A 19,480-nucleotide genomic window follows, 5' to 3' on the forward strand; every position below is an offset into this window, starting at 1 on the left:
ATTTCTTTTCCACAACATGGGAATCAAAAGCCGGGCTCTCCGACCTTTCTGTGCCACTAGGGTGTGTGTTTATCTGGTGAACACATGCTCAGATAAAACCTCTGAGAAACTATTAAAGTAGACTGAAGTCATGATCAGTGTTCAGATAATGCCCAGGGATGAAAATGCTTCAAATTGTGATATTATTTCCACAAATATCCTTATTTTCAGACTTTAAAGGTTTTGCTTCTTGTTGCATTTTGGCCATGATACCGATGAGGGGATTTTGAGGTCCAGCGACTTCCCATTCCCTCGTCTCTCATCCCTGCATCATAATGTGGCATTGTCAGTGATAAGGTGTTGGAGTGTCATTTTATCGCCTCACAATGATAAGAATTGAAATAATAATAATAAGACACTAGTAAATCCATTGTCATTACTTCCCCCACTATTCAACAATGAAGGTAATTTTCAAGATCATTGTGTTGCAAACACTCCTCCGCCTGCTCAAGTAACTGTCAGTATTTTAATGTGTTTTTTCCCATTTGGAAAACATGGTAGAAATGTTTTCTGTGGCCGTTGTCTTTTATTTTTTTAAATTTTGTTTGGGTTTGTTGATCAGTGCCCTTAATTCTGTATCAGCAGACCTAGACAAGCCAATGGCTGATCTGAAGACCACACTTGTATACATACCACTAAGAATAGAAAAATTAAAGGAACCAGGTTGCCCATGTTTATTAAGCTTTTTAGACGACGAAAAGCCTCTTGTTCACTATCATCAGACAGGCTGATGCTAAATGAAATCTCTCAACTCTAAGAGGCATGATAAATATGGGTCTTTGATTCTAAGTGGTATGGTAGTGTAGACTTCAAAAATGTGGCTTTGTTTTTGTTATGTATTTACCCTGTAAGAAAGCTAATGTCATCTGTTGTTGCTACAGTTCTAGTGAACATAGAAGTGTGGAAAGCCCCAAGGCCGGTCTTGTGAAATATTACCTCATTGCAGTCATTAGTAACCAGTTGGACAAACCTGTCATTTTTGTAAATGTCTTAAATTTTTCCTCAAACTTTGTCCACAAACCTTTTACAGTTTCATAAATACAACACAGACACAAGCATCATTTTTAAACAAACATAACTTTATTTTCTTCCATTTTGAATACTAACAATTAAGTTAATCTTGGGCTTTGTCATATTGTTCAAAGACTTTAATTTGTTTGCCTTTTGAAGTTGATGCTGTCTTAAAATATGGCGGCATGAGGGAAAGAAGTGTCTTTGCTCTTGTGCCTTTTTCTGTTTGAGAAGTTTCCTTAATTAGTGGAAACCATTGCTATCTATGCAAAGTAAGGCCCATTAAAAACATTTGGTATAGAATGAGAACATCTCCAAAGGGATTAAGTCCATGTTTCAGTTGTTAAATGATCAAAAGTTGTAGAAAATACAGTTTTGGATCTGAAGCTCTTGTTTTCAGGCTCTTGTACAAAGTCAAAAAGAGGAAATCCACAACACTCAGAGTTTGAGTTTATTAAAGGAAATTTTCTAAAAGTCTTAATGTGAACAGCTTAAAAATGTTTTACTTATTAAATAATTACAATTTTCCTGTGTGAAAGGCATGACGGGACTTAGTAGCTGTGTGAAGGAAACCAAATTTGACAGGGTTTAGATTTTTTTATGAATAAAAATTGTGGAAAACATTTTTAAAAGATCATTAACTGTAGAAAGGTTCCAAGTATTTTTAGAGATGTGATGAGAGTCCATTATAGTAAGTAGGAAATGTGTGTCGCGAGAAGGAAACAGGCTCAAATTAGCTTGATGACGTATAATAAAACAGTCTTTAATACATCTTTCTCATAGCACAGCAGACATTTTGACTGGTCATAGCAGGAAAACGATTAACGATCGCTCTGTTCCAGTTTAAGTGTCCAAGTAAGCCACACCAGTGAACCAGCATGCTCAGTACCGCGGCCTTGACCTTCACCTTAAACTATGAATTAAATATAAACTCCACCATTTTTTCTCTGAATGCTTTGGATTTCCTTCTTTTTGGATGTGCCTATAACCTTCCACTCCAAACAACACGCTGGCGATTGTGCTACTTTTTTGCTATTTTTTTCTCCTCTCTGATATCTGTAAAACATAGAGACACTCTAGTCCTCCTTATTCGATAGTCAAATGCTTGCCTTTTCTCTCATATCTTCCCCTCATTATTTTTTCTCACAAAGAAACAGAGTATTTAAGGATTCAAGGAAATGTCTGGTCACATGAGAGAAACATGAGCGTCCAGTGTTTTTATAATTTCATCCCCGATCAGCGTCTGTACATCAACAGTAACAACACTTAACTATGTATTGCAGTCATCATTTGGGTTTTGCATTAGTGTGACTGTAAGTCATGAGCTAGTACATGTTATCTCCACTAGATGTGGCTGAGAAGGACCCTCCTGATCTTCTGAATAAGAAGAAATGTCTGGAATACCTTGCTGCTCTCCGTCACGCCAAATGGTTTCAGGTAATTGCATCACAAGAGCTCGAGCTCTGTCTTTCCTGTCTTTGTGTTAACTGAGCTTAAGAAATAAGTATCATTCAAGCGGAAAAAAAGGTTAGCCACCGATGTTTTATTTGACTAATTTAAGCAGGAAAAGCACAAGTGTAGTTACAGTTCAGTTGTATTGAATTTCCACTGAAGTGTCCCACTAAACCATGCCAGGGAGCCATAATGCACAATACCATGGTTATGTTACCGGTAAAAACTAAAGGGAAATGCAGCCTTTTATTAATGTTATTAGTTACACCTGTGGTTTCCTGTAGTGACATGTCAAAATGTCTGCTAGTTGCAACAGATTAACATTTTGATCTGTCAGACCCAGGTGTAACTAACATTAGTAATGGCTGCATTCCATTTAGGAGCACCAGTGAAAGGGCCCTGGTGTTAGTTAACACCTGTTAAAAAGTCTGTTTGTGATGAGATGCTTATGACATATTTACTTAAAACAGATTAGATTATGCCTATTTAGTTATTACCTCCACCAAGGAGGTTATGTTTTCGGTTCTGTTTGTTTGTCTGTCAGCAGGATTACGGAAAAACTACAGGCCCAATTTTCATTAACCTTGACAGAAGGGTGTAGCATGGGCCAAGGAAGAACCCATTAAATTTTGGAGTTGTTCCGAATCACGGGACGGATACACAAATTATTTTTTTATTTTCATTAACTTTGCGTGATAGGTCAATTGTAACACCAACATTTTTTTTAATTTATTTTTTTTTCTAGATTAATCTGGAATTCCGGATTTTCCGACCTGAAAATGTGAATGAAAGTAAATCCTGCAGATCCGCAAACAAATATTTTATCGTCGCTCTGGCTTTTCTGTCCTCTCGTCTGTGTGTTTGACTATAACAAAAGAGAGTGCTAATTTCACTGCAGTTTTTCAGAAAACCCCCCAAAATAATGACCATGAAATTCCTGGTAGGACTGATTTAAGTTGTTGTTTGATTAAGATTTCTAAAATCAGCGGCCAAGTGTGCGGCCATGTTCAGTTAAGATTTTTATTCACAAAACAGGTTAGTAGTTTTGAGTAGAATCAGATGTTTTGGGGTTTTTTTTGTTATTTCAAATGCACAAATGTATAGTCACCAGTTAAATGTCACCAAGTGACATTGACAGAAGTCCAGTCTATGTAAAATAAATGCCCTTTTCTTGTTAATTGACGTGTTTTTTTCCTCCATTTCTGAAGGCTCGGGCCAACGGGCTACAGTCCTGTGTGATCATCATCCGGGTGCTGAGAGATTTATGTCAGCGGGTTCCCACCTGGGGGAAGATGCCCGGCTGGGTAAGCGGCTTCAACTGTTATATTTGGACTTTTTAAGTGTCTTTTTTTTGGTGAGGTGTGAACCTTCTCCTAATGAGGTTTTATGAAATATTGTGTCATCTCTGCAAGCACATGCGCTGCATTGTTCTACGTTTGATTTTGACTGTTAACTAATGTTTGTTTTGAATTTCCGTCTCACTCTCTGTCTGCCTCTACTGGTGCCATCTATGAGAGAACAGTAACCTAAAAAGTATATTTACAAACTTTCAAAGCTCTGTCAGTGCTGAATCAATGCTGTATCTGTATCGTATGTGAGGAGATGGCTTACGCACACACCAGATGTCTTGACCAGGTGTTTTTATGAAGAGTTAAGTTATAGGAGGACCTATAAGGGGCCTTCAATCCACCGTCTGTCTTCTCCCATTTCAGTGTGTCTGTTTCTCTCTGTATGTTTCTCCCTGCAGGCGATGGAGCTGCTGGTGGAGAAAGTGATCAGCAGTGCTACAGGCCCGCTCAGCCCAGGAGAAGCCATGCGCAGAGTCCTGGAGTGCATCTCCACAGGCATCCTGCTACCAGGTCAGACAAACATACATCTTGATGAGATGTGAATAAGTAGATTGTTTCACAGGATCAGAAAGTCGCTCCAGTTAAATGCCAGAATGTTTATCACTCACTAAAAAGTTTGATTGTTTCATGTCATTTTTTATTCTGGGGACATTTTCTTATCTGCCGTGCTACAAAATCAACTTGTGTCAAATTTGGACCTTTTTGAGAGGAGAATTTGCCTTAGATTTAGTAACTTCTTCTATCACATTTACATGTTTAACTTGTTTCTCCTCCCCTTACTCAGATGGACCAGGGTTGATGGACCCCTGTGAGAAAGAGCCAACAGATGCTATGGAAAACATGATGCTTCAAGCCAGAGAAGACATAACTGCCAGCGCACAGGTACGCATACATGTATACCGATTCTGACTGGCTGGAAGGTGTGAATTCACTTTCAGTAACTGGAAAATATAACAATAAACCTGTGATGTAGGTGTTTGCTTCCATTTATAAATTAATGAGCCAGAATTAAACAGTGGAAAAAGACAGCAAAAGTGTGAGGCTTAGATATTTGTGTAACCAACAACAACAACCCAAATAAAAATAAGGCTACTCAGTCAGAACCACGCCAATTAATTTCAAGCGTGTTTGATATGTGCGTGAATCTGGACGTCCAAATTAACTAACGGTCGGAGGAGGACAAAGAGGACTTTTAAAATAACGTTAGCCACAGTGAAGCTGGTAGGCAGTGTCTGAGGGACAGCTGCAGGGGAAAGGAGAGAGGACTGCAACCCTCGTTTCCTGTGTGCCTTTATACTGTCAATTGTCAAAACAATTATCTAAAAAAAAAAAAAAAAAAAATGCCTACAACTCTACAAACCTACATTTCTCTCTCCTGTTTTCTCTGGTTCCAGCATGCTCTGCGGCTGCTTGCTTTCCGTCAGATCCACAAGGTTCTAGGCATGGAGTCTCTGCCGGCGTCCAAGGCCAGCGCTCGCAACCGCAAACGTCGCCGGGACGGCAGCGACACAGGCGAAGGGGAGGGGGAAGGCAAAAAAGACAAGAAGGAAGAAGCAGAGTGTGCTTGACCTCTGCCTGCAGTGTGGGGGCGTTTGCTAGTTTAGAGACTGGTAGAATGTCAAAACTTTTCTTATCTTGGAAACAATCTTAACACGCAGCTATACACATATGAATATAACTGACTGTACACGTCTGCCCTTGAATTAAGAGGAATAATGTGTTGGAGGAGGAGACTGAAGTTTGAGAATCTGTACTGCAATTCCTTCTCCCGTATAATAAGTGTCTTTTAAAGTGTGCAGAGAAAATTGGCTCAGTAAAAAATCATGAAAATGACTGATTACATCATTCCATTCCACTATAATTTCACACTAACTACTGATTATCCCTCTCCTCTTTATTCACAACAGTTAAACCTCCATTGTCAACTACTGTTGTACTGTTTTCTATGATATTAAAGCCTCCAGTTAAATCATCAGCACCTTAAGGTTTATTTCCAGCTTTTCTCTTTGAAGAAGAGTTTGAACTCAACTGCTCTCCAGGCCAGTGCACTTGTACCATCCAACTCTTGAGTCAGGACTCGCTGAACTAACGTTGGTTCATGACATTTATACACTGAAATGTGTTTTTCACTCTGTGTTTAAATGAAAAAAAGATGGGGGTTTAAGTTTTTGAAGCTTTGAAACTGTGAGAGATCAGAGAAGACTGACTGTGTTTAGGATCTACATACATACAGTACTGTGATGTTCATTGTGCCTAAGATGACGCATTAGTGATAAAATAGTCTGATGCTGTTGAGCGAAGTCTGTCCTGAGCTCTTTTTGCTGTGTGACATTTCCTCCTGACACATTTTGAAAACTTGAGAGATAAGTTGATAGAGTTGGGAAATCCAAAGGCCCTGCATCAAAATAACTTCCCCTTTTGAAAATACCGTTAAGGTGTTGCAAGAAACAAAGACAAAGAAGCTCTGCTTTGTGCAGCATCCCCATCACACTGAGAGTAGATCAGTCTGAAGAGAGAGAAGTCTTGTGTTGCACAGTCTGTAGCATGCTGAGGGAATGAAGCACTTAGGAAATGACAATGTTACTGTATGCAGCCATAATTTTATCATTTAAATAATATGCCTAGTAATATTTTTTTCTTCCAGAGTACAGTTAGCAGAAGAGAGAAGCTTTAGTCTAAAAAAAATAAGACTGAATATCTACTGTATTGATCAAGTAGTCCTTTGACTTTCTTCCTTGTGCCTGCATCAAGTTGTGTGTTACAAAAAATTGAGTAAGGGGAACATTTATGAGTTGTGAGGTTAATATTGTAATGATCTTATGTCACCAAGATGTAGGAGAGGAAGGGGACAGTTGCGCAATTCTTGTGGCTTAAAAGTTGATGTGAGAGAATTACTGTGCCGTTTTAGTTTGATTTTCATTCATCAAGAGCTTCATATAAGTATTGCTTATTTTATGTCACAATCTATTTTGTATTGTTTAACGGAAAGTGTGAACGTTGCTGTCATATGATTTGAATGTCTTTGTAGTGTTGCCTAAAATTAAGGGGAGATATTAAAACACTTTTAAGCCATTTTGTCTCCTGGTCTGTGTTCCCTGGATCACTGCAAGTTTTAACCATTCCCACACTTTGTACATTGTTGTCCTGAGTAATACAGGAGAAGTCGTTCATGTCACCTACAGCGTCACTTCTTGCATCAACCTCATGAAACATTAACCACATTTTCCTAAATATTGAGGAAGTGGTGTCACACTGAAATGAGCGCTCACACCACAGCTGCAGTACATGTCTAGGATATGAATATCTCCAGAATCGGTTCCTGCTGTGTTTTAATGAGGAAATTCGAATGAGACAGACAGCGGCGGCAGCTGCTGAAGGATTTAAAGTCGTGGTGGTGTTTTCTTCTAGTTTACTGAGCGAGCTGTCCTGCAGAGGAAGGCTGTCCGCATCTGACCAGAGAGCGCAGGTAGGCCTACTGAAACATTCATGTAGACTAGAAACCTGAACGAGCTGTTGGGGCGTTCATCTTCTGGCTTTTACTTTTATGCGACAGGAACAGCCAGGCACAAAGCTCCCGCTTCATTCTTCCTTTATTGTATTTTTGAACCCCCATTGTTAGTTTCCTTGACAACAGCTGTATTGAGGCGTTTATACAAGACAGTAGTGTATACTTACAGCATACTATATACATTCAGTACCTAGCCTGTTCAGAGACATTTTTCTCTTCGACAGGTGTTAAATACATAATCATCCGACCCTCCAGCCCTGCTCATGACAAAGGTATGTAGTGTGATTCAGAGCAGCTTTGTGCAACAAATTCAGTTTGCTTTAAATATCAATCATTTTAATCAAATCCTCTATAATCTCTGGTGTGTTATTTTGGTAAAAGTACTCAATGCAGAAAAATGGCCTCTGTGACTGTTATACTATTATATATTATATCATTGGATTAATATTGCTAATTAATGTAAAATCAGGATTTCAGTTGTTTGAGGTGGAGCTATTTTCATTATGTATTCATCTGCTGATTATTTCCTCATTTAGTAGATTGATTGTTTGGTTTGTAATAATTAAGAAAATAGTGAGAAATGCCGTCACAGAGCCCAAAGTGACACCTTCACAATGCTTGTTTTGTCCAACCAACAGTCCAAACCTAAACCTTAAAGTTATTTTTTTTAAATAATAATAATGATAATTAAAAGGAAAAGCAGCAAATCTTCCTATTTGAGTATAAAGTGGCATGAAAAGAAAAGACTCAAGTAAAGTACAAGTAGCTCAAATATGTACTTAAGTACAGTGCTTGAGTAAATGTACTTAGTTACTTTCCAACACTGGTCAGGTGACTTTAACAGACGTGTGAGATCAGGCTAATAAACTCTAAGCAACAGGAAGTTTACAGTGTTTTTTTAGTTTATTCCATGTTTATTGAAGTCAGTGTTTTTGCAGGTCTCGTTGGTCAAACATGGAGCATAATCTTGATCTACAATTGAGTACTGTATAAACACAATCAGTGATTAAAGGATAAAATTGGGTATAAGGCAGAAATTTCATCTGTGGGTTTTTGGGTAACACATTTTTTAGAAAGAATAATGTAATTGGGCAAAGGTCTAATAATCTTTAGTCTTTAGTCTTAATCTTAATCTTTTAATCTTAGTCTTTTAGTTGGTGCAGCTGAACATGCAAACGTGTAATTTGTTTACAGGCAAGCATACCTGTTCAACAGGTAATAATTAATGAATGATGAGAAAATATTTACTTGGGTTTAAATGAAACAGTTCTTTCGAAAGATAATTCCTCTGGAAATCAACAATGGCGTTTAAACACAACTAACTAACAGTCACAGAGCTTTGCCTTTACTTTCTCTGTCATTAGTACAAAATTACAAAGTTCTTTGAAGGAAACTTTAAGAAATTATTAGGTAATAACGGACCTGTAAAATAAACACATTTTTGCAAATATGACTAATGATTGTCGTGTTTAATATGTTGTTTAATATGGTCAGCCAGCCAGTTCCTTAAGTTAAAAGTTGAACTCCATTATTTCAGACAGACACAGAGATATTATAGGGTCTCTTATTATTATTCCCGTGCTGCTGCAGATGAGCTGGGCTGTCGGTACACAGTGTGTAGCCAAGGGGGACCACAGGAAACCAAAACCTGGAGATCTGGCGTACCACAAAGGAGACATCCTCACTATTGTTGACACGAGCATGGTACTGTCATGTGTAAAAGGAGCTACAGAGTTTGTTCAGAGACATTATTTTCCACCATTTGACACAAGACTTTGACTTGTCTTTTCTAGAAGAAGGGATATTACACGGCCAAACACAACACCACAGGAGAGGAGGGACTCATAAACTCCACCAATGTGCGTGAAAGAGAGGCTCTACGTGTCGACCCCGGCCTCAGCCTCATGCCGTATGTCTCCTCTTCTGTTTGAATTTGACGCTTTTTTTCTTCGTGCTGCTCACGTGAAAGCTCGACCGAGTGTCATTATTGTCTCACATCAGTAGGATGCACCAATGTTTACATACAGTTTACAAGCAGTGTGACTGTCACATGGAGTTTGTCACACTAGTTTCTAACTTGGCCTTAAAAGTACATCTTGTGATCACGCAGTGGGGGTTGATGTTGGGCGTGCTAACAAACATTGTCTCAGGATTAATCACTCCAACTTCCTTTTTTGGTTTATAATGTTGTGCATGTTTTTACCTCCTGTCTGTTAAAAAATTATCATCTGTAAAATTACTTATTTAGGATCCCACATGAATTGTCTATCAGTACCTCACAGAGACAGATAGGTTTTTTTATGTGTTTGTTTATGTTGCTCACCCTGTGCTGTCTTTCACAAGTTGGTTTCATGGGAAGATCTCCGGTCCAGTGGCGGTGTGTAAGCTACAGCCGCCCGAGGATGGCTTGTTCCTGGTTCGAGAATCCATCCGCCATCCCGGCGACTACGTCCTGTGTGTCAGTGTCTCTGGAGAGGTCATCCACTACCGGGTGATTTATCGGGACAACAAGCTGACCATCGACAACAAACAGTATTTCTACAACCTCATTGACATGATAGAGGTAAGAGGCTCTTGGTTAGTTTCAATCCAAGTTGTGTAATTCTATGTAACCAGGACAAAATCCAGCTGCAACATGCACAAAATGCCTGAGGATCTTTCATGTGAAGGTGAAAAGAAAAATACACACATTACCCCAAGACTAAATGTACATTATTCAACAAGTCAGTGTCATTTAACAGACCCACCTGTACTTTCTTTACCCAGAATTCAGAGTAGGTAAGTCTGAAGAGGTCAAAACTCCAGCATCCCTTGTAGTATAAAGAACAACTTCATTGTATGAATGAAACGTTTCAGTTTGTGGCCCTCATCGGGGTCATCCAAATGAAGCCCACAAGCTGAAACACGTTGGTCTTTTACAGTGAAGTTGTTCTTTATGCTACCAAGTGTTGTCACTCAGAATTCAGATGTTGCAGCATAAATAATCAGTTCATCAGTTCAGTTCAGCTATTTCTTCCGTGCAGAGTCTAATCTGAGGGGTCACAAGATGATTAAAAAGATAAAAAAAGAATGAGAAAACGCATTTCTTTCTTTCTGACTGTTCTCTAATTGTTTTTATAATACTGAATTATTTCACCACTTTGGGGCTCTAACAATACTACAAACTTAACAGTCTAAGACGGAACAAGAGAGTCTACAGCCCTGCTAGCAGCTCTGTGAGGCTGTATTTCAGCAGATGGGTGGTGAGCTAAATGCTAACATCAGTATGCTAACATGCTGATGTTTAGCTGGTAATTTTGACCACGTTCACCATTTTAGTTTAGCGTGTTAGCAGGAAAGGTCTGGGGATCACCAAAGTCCGTAGGATTCATCCTCTGGAGACCATGATTGAATGTACAATACTTCTTGGTAATCCATCTAATAGTTGTTGAGATATTTCATTCGGGACCAACGTGGTGGACTGATTGACCAAAGACATTGCCATCCATAGAACGTTCACACATAGACCATAACCTGTGACGAGAAGTCACAAGTAGACGTTTCCTCATGTTAAAGGGTCACAAGCCATAAAGGTTTGGAACCACAGTCCCCGGCACATTTCTGTATCTATGGCCGAAGTGTTTGTCAGCCTGAAAACTATCAGCAGAACTAAACACCAGAGTAAAAATATACACGTCATGTGTCAAAATATAGCAAACAGGAAAACTCATAAAGCACAGCCCTTTTATGGTTTATCTGTATTTGGCCTGTGTTTGTGTGAAGGTGCAGTTAAAGCTTTGCTGCAGTTAGGTTTGGAGATGGACTCGACAGAGACTGCCAGCTCTCGTTCAGCACCATCTTATCAGCAAGCCACAGATGGCTTCAGGCCTGAGTCAGACTGGCTGACTTACTTGTGAGGAAACAGAGGGAGGGTGTTCCAGATGAATATTTAGGCTGAATCATGTTATAAATGCTCCGTCCCAGTGCTGGCAGACTGCTGACGATATATAACCAGGCACTGATATGTCACTGTAACTGAGCTCATAATTTACTGGTGCACTTTAATTCAGTAGCCGCCACTCTGTGCTTTGTATTTTGCCGTTAGGAAACCGAAACTTTACACTGACACTGAAGAGTATATATATACATAGATTGTGTGGTGCAGTTTTTCTAATGATTTCTAAAGCTAAAGTTTACATTGTGTACTAGATGGGATCATCAACAAGAACAAGAACAATTCACGCATCTTATTTGCTACTGTTGACAGGTTAACTAACCCTCCGGTTCCTATATCCCCAAAACTAGTTTATACCAGCAAATGTAGCGAGTTTGCATCCTTTTTTAATAGTAAGATTCAAGGCATCAGACATGCTATTAACTCCTCAGTGCCAAACAAAAAAGCATCACCACTGCAGTCTTCCAGAAGTAACTTGGTCGGTCTGACACAATTTAATCTTATTGACGACAAAACACTCCATTCTCACTTTATACACATGTTGCCTTGATGTTTTACCCACTAGCTTCCTTAAAACTATTTTGAGCAGCCTAGTGAAAGAACTAATACTTATAGTTAACAGTTCCCTCCAATCTGGCATTTTTCCAAAGGCTCTGAAGACTGCAGTCATTAAGCCTCTCCTAAAGAAGAGCAGTCTTGATGCTACTGTACTGGATAACTATTGGCCTTCTTCAAATTTTTAATGTAAAGTTATTGAAATAGTTGTTCACCAACAACTTAGTAACTTCTTAATGTTGCAAAATTGCTTCAGTCTTAAGTCTGAGATAATTGTTTTTGGAGCACAGAAAGAAGGTTGGCTCTCACCTTGATTCCCTGTCTCTCATAACTAAGAATCAAGCCAGACATCTTGGCGTTACCCTGGATTTAAATTTCAGTAGCCACATCAAAGCGATAACTTCATCAGCTTACTACCACCTAAAAATATAGCAAAAGTCAGAGGAATAATGTCCAAGACCTAGTAAGGCTTACCTACACCTTTCTTTCCAGTAGACTCGATTACTCCAATGGCCAGTTCACAGGGCTTTCAAAAAAAGCTCTTCAGCAACTTATTCAGAACGCTGTTGCCAGGGTCCTGACGAAAACGAAAACAAAACACGGTGAAGCAGCGTTTTGTTATCATGCAACACAGACCTGGAATAATCCCCCAGATAATATTAGACAAGGCCCGACTCTGACCATTTTTGAATCAAAGCTAAAAACATTTTACTATTTTACAATGCCTACTCTACCCTATAATGGCTTAAAACTTATCTTTTCAGCTTAGCTCTCAAATAGCCTTCATTTTAACTGGATGGTGAGGTGTTGAAATTACATAAACACAAGTGTTTGTTGTGCAGAAAAAAAGGAAATGACAACGAAGAGTGAACATACCAAAAACAATCTACTATATATAACTGAATGTGTTTGGTGAATATCTGTTGTGTGTTTCCATCTTTTCAGTTTTACTCAAAGAACAAAGGCTCCATCGCTACAACTCTTCTGAAGCCCAAACAAAAACAAGGAGCCAAGTCAGCTGAGTTGGAGCTGTCTAAAAGTAAGTCTGATGTCAATATTTGAGTCCCAAGAAAACTGTATCTAAGACATTTTTATAAAAAATCATTTAAATGAATCATTGGTAATTATGTGTAGTCTATCAAATATAATAATTATTATTATGAAAGCATATAAAGGCTCTCCTCTCCAGATGGATGGCTGATGGACATTACGAAGCTCACGCTGGGAGAGAATATTGGAGAGGGAGAGTATGGTGGTGAGCTTTCTTTGATTTCATCTGCTCTTCTTATCAACAGCTTGTCTTAAAGAAAAAGTGTCTGCAAACATTTACAAAATAGAAGAAGTCTGTCATAATAAGGATATATTGTGATGTGTGATTTTCCACCGCAGCTGTTTTTGAAGGAGAGTATATGGGCCAGAGGGTGGCAGTGAAGACCATAAAATGTGATGTCACAGCTCAGGCCTTCCTGCAGGAGACAACTGTCATGACGTGAGTCTGAAGATTTCCTCAGTTTTAATATTTTTCCCATTTTGCAACTTCTGTCAAAACACTTATTTTTATTCCTGCTGTCAGTGTTTTTAATGTGGATTCACTGCTTTCAGGAAGCTCCAGCATAAAAACCTGGTGCGATTGTTGGGGGTCATTCTTCACAAAGGGCTTCATATTGTCACTGAGCTCATGACTAAGGTACAGTTAACATCGTTTATCAGTTGGAAAATAAAACATAACAACAGCTGTTAACAAGATAACGTAATAAAAATAGGGAACATATGAATAATATGCAAAATATTGAGTAGATTGAAGATGCGCTCAGCACAGCTATTCAGAAATACATGCATCATTACATCACACGATGAATATATGTGAAATAAAATCACATATAGTAAAGATGAGTCATTGGTGGGAAATCTACTCGATGTAGCGTCTCCTAAGCCCTCTGTCTAAACACAAAGCTGGACTCACCAGCTACAAATACATCTGATTGTTTCTGCAAATTCATCTCCAGCAGCTAGTGAGACAAAAATAGTTGTGTGGGGGGGTTTATTAGTTTACTAGGGTTGTTTTACTTTCTCTGTAATCAAGTCCAAAAATTCAAAACAGCTACAGAATTCCCTGCTGCCACCTGCCTGTGATTGCTGTGATGGCAATGCAGCTTTAAGGAGTCAGAGTTTGCCTTTCTCTCTCTGCTGGGCTGGGGTCATATTATGACTTTAGGTGACATTTTAAAGTACTAAATAACTTCTTTAGCACTTGGTTAACACATTTGCAAAAATACTGCAGCCCCCCTGCGTGTAGTATTTCTGTAAGTGTGGTATTTCTCATGATACTAACTGAGAAATCTTCTAATGGAACCTTATTCGAGTATTTTATTGTTTGTGTATGTATATGTTTGTGTTGCAGGGAAACCTTGTTAACTTTCTCAGGACAAGGGGACGGTCAGTCGTAAACTCAACTCAGCTGCTCCGCTTTGCTCTGTGAGTTCAAACTTCAAAGACAATCTTAAATGATTTTAATGTTCTGTACAGCAGAAATTAGAGCGTGTGCAGATTAGCACATTGTGTGTCAGGAGATGGACTGCTATAAATGCAATAACTGCTTGTAACTGTAGGCTATATACATGACATTTTGTTTGTTTACATGTATGTTGTCAGTGATGTGTGTGAGGGGATGGAGTACCTGGAGTCCAAGAAGTTGGTTCATAGAGATTTGGCAGCTCGTAACGTGCTGGTCTCTGATGACAGCGTGGCCAAGGTCAGCGACTTTGGTCTGACCAAGGTGGACTCGAAGGTATCAGATAACGTCAAACTGCCCGTCAAATGGACCGCCCCCGAGGCTCTAAAGAAAGAGGTCGGTTTGAAGAGTTGTTTTCCTTTTACTTGGGATTTGTTTTTATATTTCTATTTCTATCTGTTTCTGCCTCTCTGTGATATCTAAGTGATATCTCTGAGGCCTCTACACCCTGCTTTGACTTCCTGATTAAGCATAATTATTTCATTTCAACTAAATACTCCACCAGCTCGATTTAACGGTTCCTTCTCTTTCTTTGCTGGAAGGTGTTCTAATTAGTTATCACATTAAGTGATCACTGAATCCTAACAATCCAATCATTGTGCATGCATGGACATAAAATGATGTCACTAAAATGGCCGCCAAGTGACATAAAAGAAACACTGCAGAACTGTCTGGGTTTTACACAGATGTTTCACTCAATCTAAAAGTAAAATTAAACACAAAAAGGAGGGGTGGCTATGAATTACCAGGGATTTTTTTTTTTTTTTTTTGGTACTTTTAATAAGGCAAAGGGTCAATAGGTTTTAAATATTGCTCTATTAGTGGTTAACACATAATGTATTAATGCCTTATAATCAGTAATGAGTCATCAATTAGGAGCAGCTTGGTTTAAGGACCTGAAGCAAATCTTTCTCCAGCATAACTTGCCTTGTCTTTTATTTTGTTCTTTAATTCATCAGGATGTCAGCGTTTGACTACTTACTGAGTTTATAACGACTTATAAACCCTTAACAAAGTATGCCCTATTGCCCTAAGTGTGCTAATTTTTTTCACATGTGTTTACATTTGCTTTCATAATGCAGAAATTCTCCACAAAGTCAGATGTTTGGAGCTACGGTGTTCTTCTGTGGGAGATCTTCTCTTACGGTCGTCAACCATACCCTAAGATGGTATGTAGCACCAGTATGTGTGTGTGTTTGTGTCCGTCAGTGTGTGTGGGGTGTGTCACTAAGCAAATAGGTGCTTTACAGACATGTCATATCTCGTTTATTTAATCCATACAAAAACCAAAGTGTTAAAAAGACAAGTGCCGGACTATTTCTTGACCGTGGCCAGTTGACTTCCTGGAGTCTTGTCATCACTGTGAGGTTGCCGAGCAACTTCTCATCTAATTCTCAACAAGAAAGCGAAGAAGTTTTTCCCAACTGTCGAACTGTTCCTTTAAATCAATCAGACAAACTCAGTCTCCTTATTTAAGTTTGACACTTTGCTTTAACTTTGCTCAAACAACTGCACAACCACTCTTTGTCTGACAAATTGTAGACCTCCATCTTGTCTTGCATCTCTCTCTCTCTGTGCAGATGACTAAAAGAATAGATTTTGAGAAAAGACACCCTATAAAGAATATGCGAGATAAAACTTCAGATAAATCTAAGTCACTTTCCTGAAACCATACTTGCCAACCTTGAGACCTCAGAAATAGGGAGGATTTAGAAACCAAAGCGGGGGTGTCTGGGTGTCCGCTTCCAGAAACATTTGAGTTTCAGAGACTCTGTGTCCTGCATTCTGGTGACTTTTAGAGAATGAAAACAACAAATAAATAAGTACACTGCAACAGCATTTATTGCATGTTAAATACTTTGAATTTAACATGCACTCATTATTTGAGTCGTAGAGCGTATACACGCTGTACAGTGCCAGAAACAGGTTGTGATAACTAAAAGGAAAAACAGGTGTGAAAAATTCTCAGAAATCTTGAGAATTGTGACTCCAGGAGGAAACCAGGAGAGGGCAATGAAAAACGGGAGTCTTTCGGGAAAATCGAGAGGGGCAGCAAATATGCCTGAAACAGATAGGAAAGAGCACCAAGCTTGTTGCCGATCTCTGTTTCCATGTCATGTCAGGATTCATGTCTCTAACACGTAGTAAGCGTGTAAGTGGAGAGCTGCCTGGTAAGATTTGTCACTAGGCCCGTCATCTCGACGGATCGACTTACTGTGTCTGAGCAGGAAACCACTTCAGGTCACTCAGATCATGGTAGTGCGTCAGCGAGAATTTAGGTTTAGCAGAGACAAGGAGCTCACAAAATCTCTCCACTGTTACTGTGTGATAGGACAACATGTAGAAATAAAATAATGTTCTATTTTAGCAGTTAATCTACTTTATGAACTGTTGGTAGGAAGAGGAAAGTACCCTACGTGTAGACGTCAAAGCAGGCCATCATGTTGACACTGTAATGGAAGAAAACTATGCTACTTAAACACAGCTCTGTTTGTCACACTAGTCTCTCTCAGGTAATCCCTGCTCCCTGACCATGGAGGTGATTTGTATCTTGGCCGGCGGTTCAGTGAGGACAACAGGATCAGGCAGCATTAATCGAAGGGACAATTAGCACAGCGCGGCCTTGATGTCTCTTTTGCACATTACACCAGGTGGTGTCCTTTTAAACGCAGATGATTACCTCCCAATTACAGCCTGTTTAACAAGTACGCAGGTTGATTTATTTGGGTGAAGTTTCGATTCCCCTCAATTAAACTCTACGCCTAATAATTTGTTATCTCTTAGCAGAGAGAGCGAGCTGAGAGACCAAGAGAAAAAGTACAGAGAGGGAGAGAGAGTGTGTGTGTGATTATCAGTGCTATGAACATATATAATAAAAAAGGCAATGAAACAAATGTCCCATTTCATCCCCACTGATCTTGCCTCCTTTCTCTCTCGCTGCTCCTGCTCATGTAGTCTCTGAAGGAGGTGAAGGAGAGAGTGGAGCGGGGCTATCGCATGGAGGCTCCAGAGGACTGCCCCCCTGGTGTTTACTCTCTGATGAAGATTTGCTGGGAGCAGGAGCCACGCAGAAGACCTGCTTTCCACAAACTAAGAGAGAAACTTGAACAAGAGATGGGTAAACTCAGCCCGAGCCCTGGGTCGGAGCGTCAGGTTAGGATCAAGTCTGGATCTGGCTGCTGATCTTTGTTGTGAATCTTGAACTCACGATTGTGAGAATAGAGTGCCAGCTGTTGGACAGCTAATCCACACATTGTTACAGTTCCAACTGGATTCCTTTAACCTAACAGATGACAAGATGATCATTATGTAACTCTGGTCATCATGTAATGCCTATGAGAAAGGGTTTAATGGTTGGAGCCATGAATATACTAAACATTGCTTTAGTGGAGCAAAAATGGGTGAATCAGACCGTGGTATGATCATTTTCACTGCCAGATTTTTAGCCACACTAGCTGCTCGGCTCTATGGATGGCAAGGTCGGTCTGTCGGTCTGTTGGTCTGTCGGTCTGTTGGTCTGTCGGTCTGTTGGTCTGTTGGTCGGTCCACCACTTTGGTCCAGACTGAAACTATTTGATGGATTGCCATGACACTTTGTACAGACAATAATTCCCATGAAAAGACAAAAACCAACAATGCATGAATCCAACTAACAAGTGTCCTACTGTCATTAAACACACATCAATGACCCAGACCCTTTCACTGGGTGACATTATAATGAACATGGTAGTTTATGTTGACTTATTAAACTTCAGTGCCCAGCTGTTTGGAAATGATTTAGCCCCTTTTAAAAAATTAAGCTTTACATTTAAAGATTTATATCGTCAGGCTGAGTGCCACAGGAAGCCAAAAAGCATTTGAGAGCTGTTCTATCACATTGTTGGTTTTTAATGGGATTTGTAAACAATAACAAAAATACAGAATACCGCCAGTCTCATCCTTAAACAGTATTGTGAAGCCTGATGATGAGTGGCAGCACAGCAACATAATGTGTTAGAAATACTGGACATTTAGTTTGAATCTCCTGAATGACATGTCATGTGTCTGAATGTCAGTCCAGTCAGTCAAGTAAAAGCAAATGGGATTTAGTGTCTCTTTATTGCCATATGAATATGGTAACATGTATGATCAAAAATCTACTGTTTTACATGAAGCTTAAACACAGATATTTAATGTCAGGGAGAGATCTCCGAAAAAGATTAAACATGTATAGGAAGGAGAAGGGAAAGAGAGAGATGGAGATAGAGATAGAGGAAAAATGTTCATCCTGAAAGTAATGACAGATCACCCAAATCTGCTTGTTTCCCAGTATTAATGCTCAGCAATATGCCATGGACTCAGGGCGTAGTATTAAAAATATGTAATGTCATTGCTGGTTTACAGTAAGTAAAGAATTTTACTTATAACGGGCAGCATTTTGCTTGTGTGCAGAGAACATTGGGAGGATTTGACACATTCTCTATAGCCCTTTGGTTAATTCTCCTAAAGCACGGTAGCTTTGTGACTTGTATGAAAGCCAGAAGTCAGAGATGAACTTTGACATGTATTTTATATTTTCAGATTTTGTTTTAGAAACCAAGCCTACTTTACTATATTATTTTGGACACTTTGTCCATCACACTCCGCCAGTCAGCATTCTTGGGGCAGATTTTATTTTAATTCATTCAAATTTAATTTGTTTTGAAAGACAACATCTATGGGAAAAACAGCATTTATATAGGCTTTTGAGATTATAAGAGTGACTTTGTGTTATCCACCGTCCTCTTGGGATTTTTGCAGGTACAGAATGTTTTCTGCTTTCCTAATCTTTTGGGGGGGAAAGGGTTTTGGATTGCAGATGATTATTTTACATATACAGTCACATATTCTATTCATTAAAGTAAATGTATCTTACTCATTTCACAGTGTGTGATTGTCAGCTGCTTTTTAAATAGGAATGCAATTAAATGTTCATCTTTCTGATAAGAGTAATACACTTTCACTTCAAAACACACCAGAAAATGAAGCCTCTGGTTTTGGATTGTTGTTACGTTGTCAAGACCAAATTAAAGATGTCATTTGATTTAAGTCTACGTAAGCCTGATATTTGTCTCTGTCCCAGGAGACGGACCCCAAATTGA

General features: G+C 39.2%; 2 protein-coding genes across 2 annotated transcripts in view; both read left to right on the top strand.

Moving 5' to 3' along the window:
• zfr2 (zinc finger RNA binding protein 2) overlaps positions 1-6,923 on the top strand; it is a 27,098-nt gene extending 20,175 nt beyond the window's left edge. The window contains 5 exon segments of the mRNA XM_044198552.1: positions 2,399-2,487; positions 3,711-3,806; positions 4,250-4,361; positions 4,636-4,733; positions 5,246-6,923. Of these exon segments, the coding sequence (XP_044054487.1) occupies positions 2,399-2,487; positions 3,711-3,806; positions 4,250-4,361; positions 4,636-4,733; positions 5,246-5,419 (569 nt within the window). The 3' untranslated portion in view covers positions 5,420-6,923.
• A 123-nt stretch (positions 6,924-7,046) lies between these two features.
• Positions 7,047-19,262, top strand: matk (megakaryocyte-associated tyrosine kinase). Its single transcript, XM_044198553.1, has 13 exons — positions 7,047-7,317; positions 7,584-7,631; positions 8,950-9,063; positions 9,153-9,268; positions 9,703-9,922; positions 12,794-12,887; positions 13,038-13,103; positions 13,238-13,337; positions 13,451-13,535; positions 14,250-14,323; positions 14,501-14,696; positions 15,443-15,529; positions 17,316-19,262. Exons 2-13 carry the CDS (start codon positions 7,623-7,625, stop codon positions 17,541-17,543), a joined length of 1,389 nt encoding a protein of 462 aa, XP_044054488.1. The 5' UTR covers positions 7,047-7,317; positions 7,584-7,622; the 3' UTR covers positions 17,544-19,262.
• The last annotated feature ends 218 nt before the right edge of the window (positions 19,263-19,480 follow it).

Source organism: Siniperca chuatsi, linkage group LG6 (genome assembly GCF_020085105.1).
Source record: "Siniperca chuatsi isolate FFG_IHB_CAS linkage group LG6, ASM2008510v1, whole genome shotgun sequence".
NCBI lineage: Eukaryota > Metazoa > Chordata > Actinopteri > Centrarchiformes > Sinipercidae > Siniperca > Siniperca chuatsi.

Bases quoted from the DNA above. Each gene is read 5' to 3' on its own strand.
- matk (XM_044198553.1), top strand. The intron at 9,269-9,702 runs GTATGTCTCCTC...GTCTTTCACAAG, and splicing joins CCCGGCCTCAGCCTCATGCC to TTGGTTTCATGGGAAGATCT. The intron at 9,923-12,793 runs GTAAGAGGCTCT...CCATCTTTTCAG, and splicing joins ACCTCATTGACATGATAGAG to TTTTACTCAAAGAACAAAGG.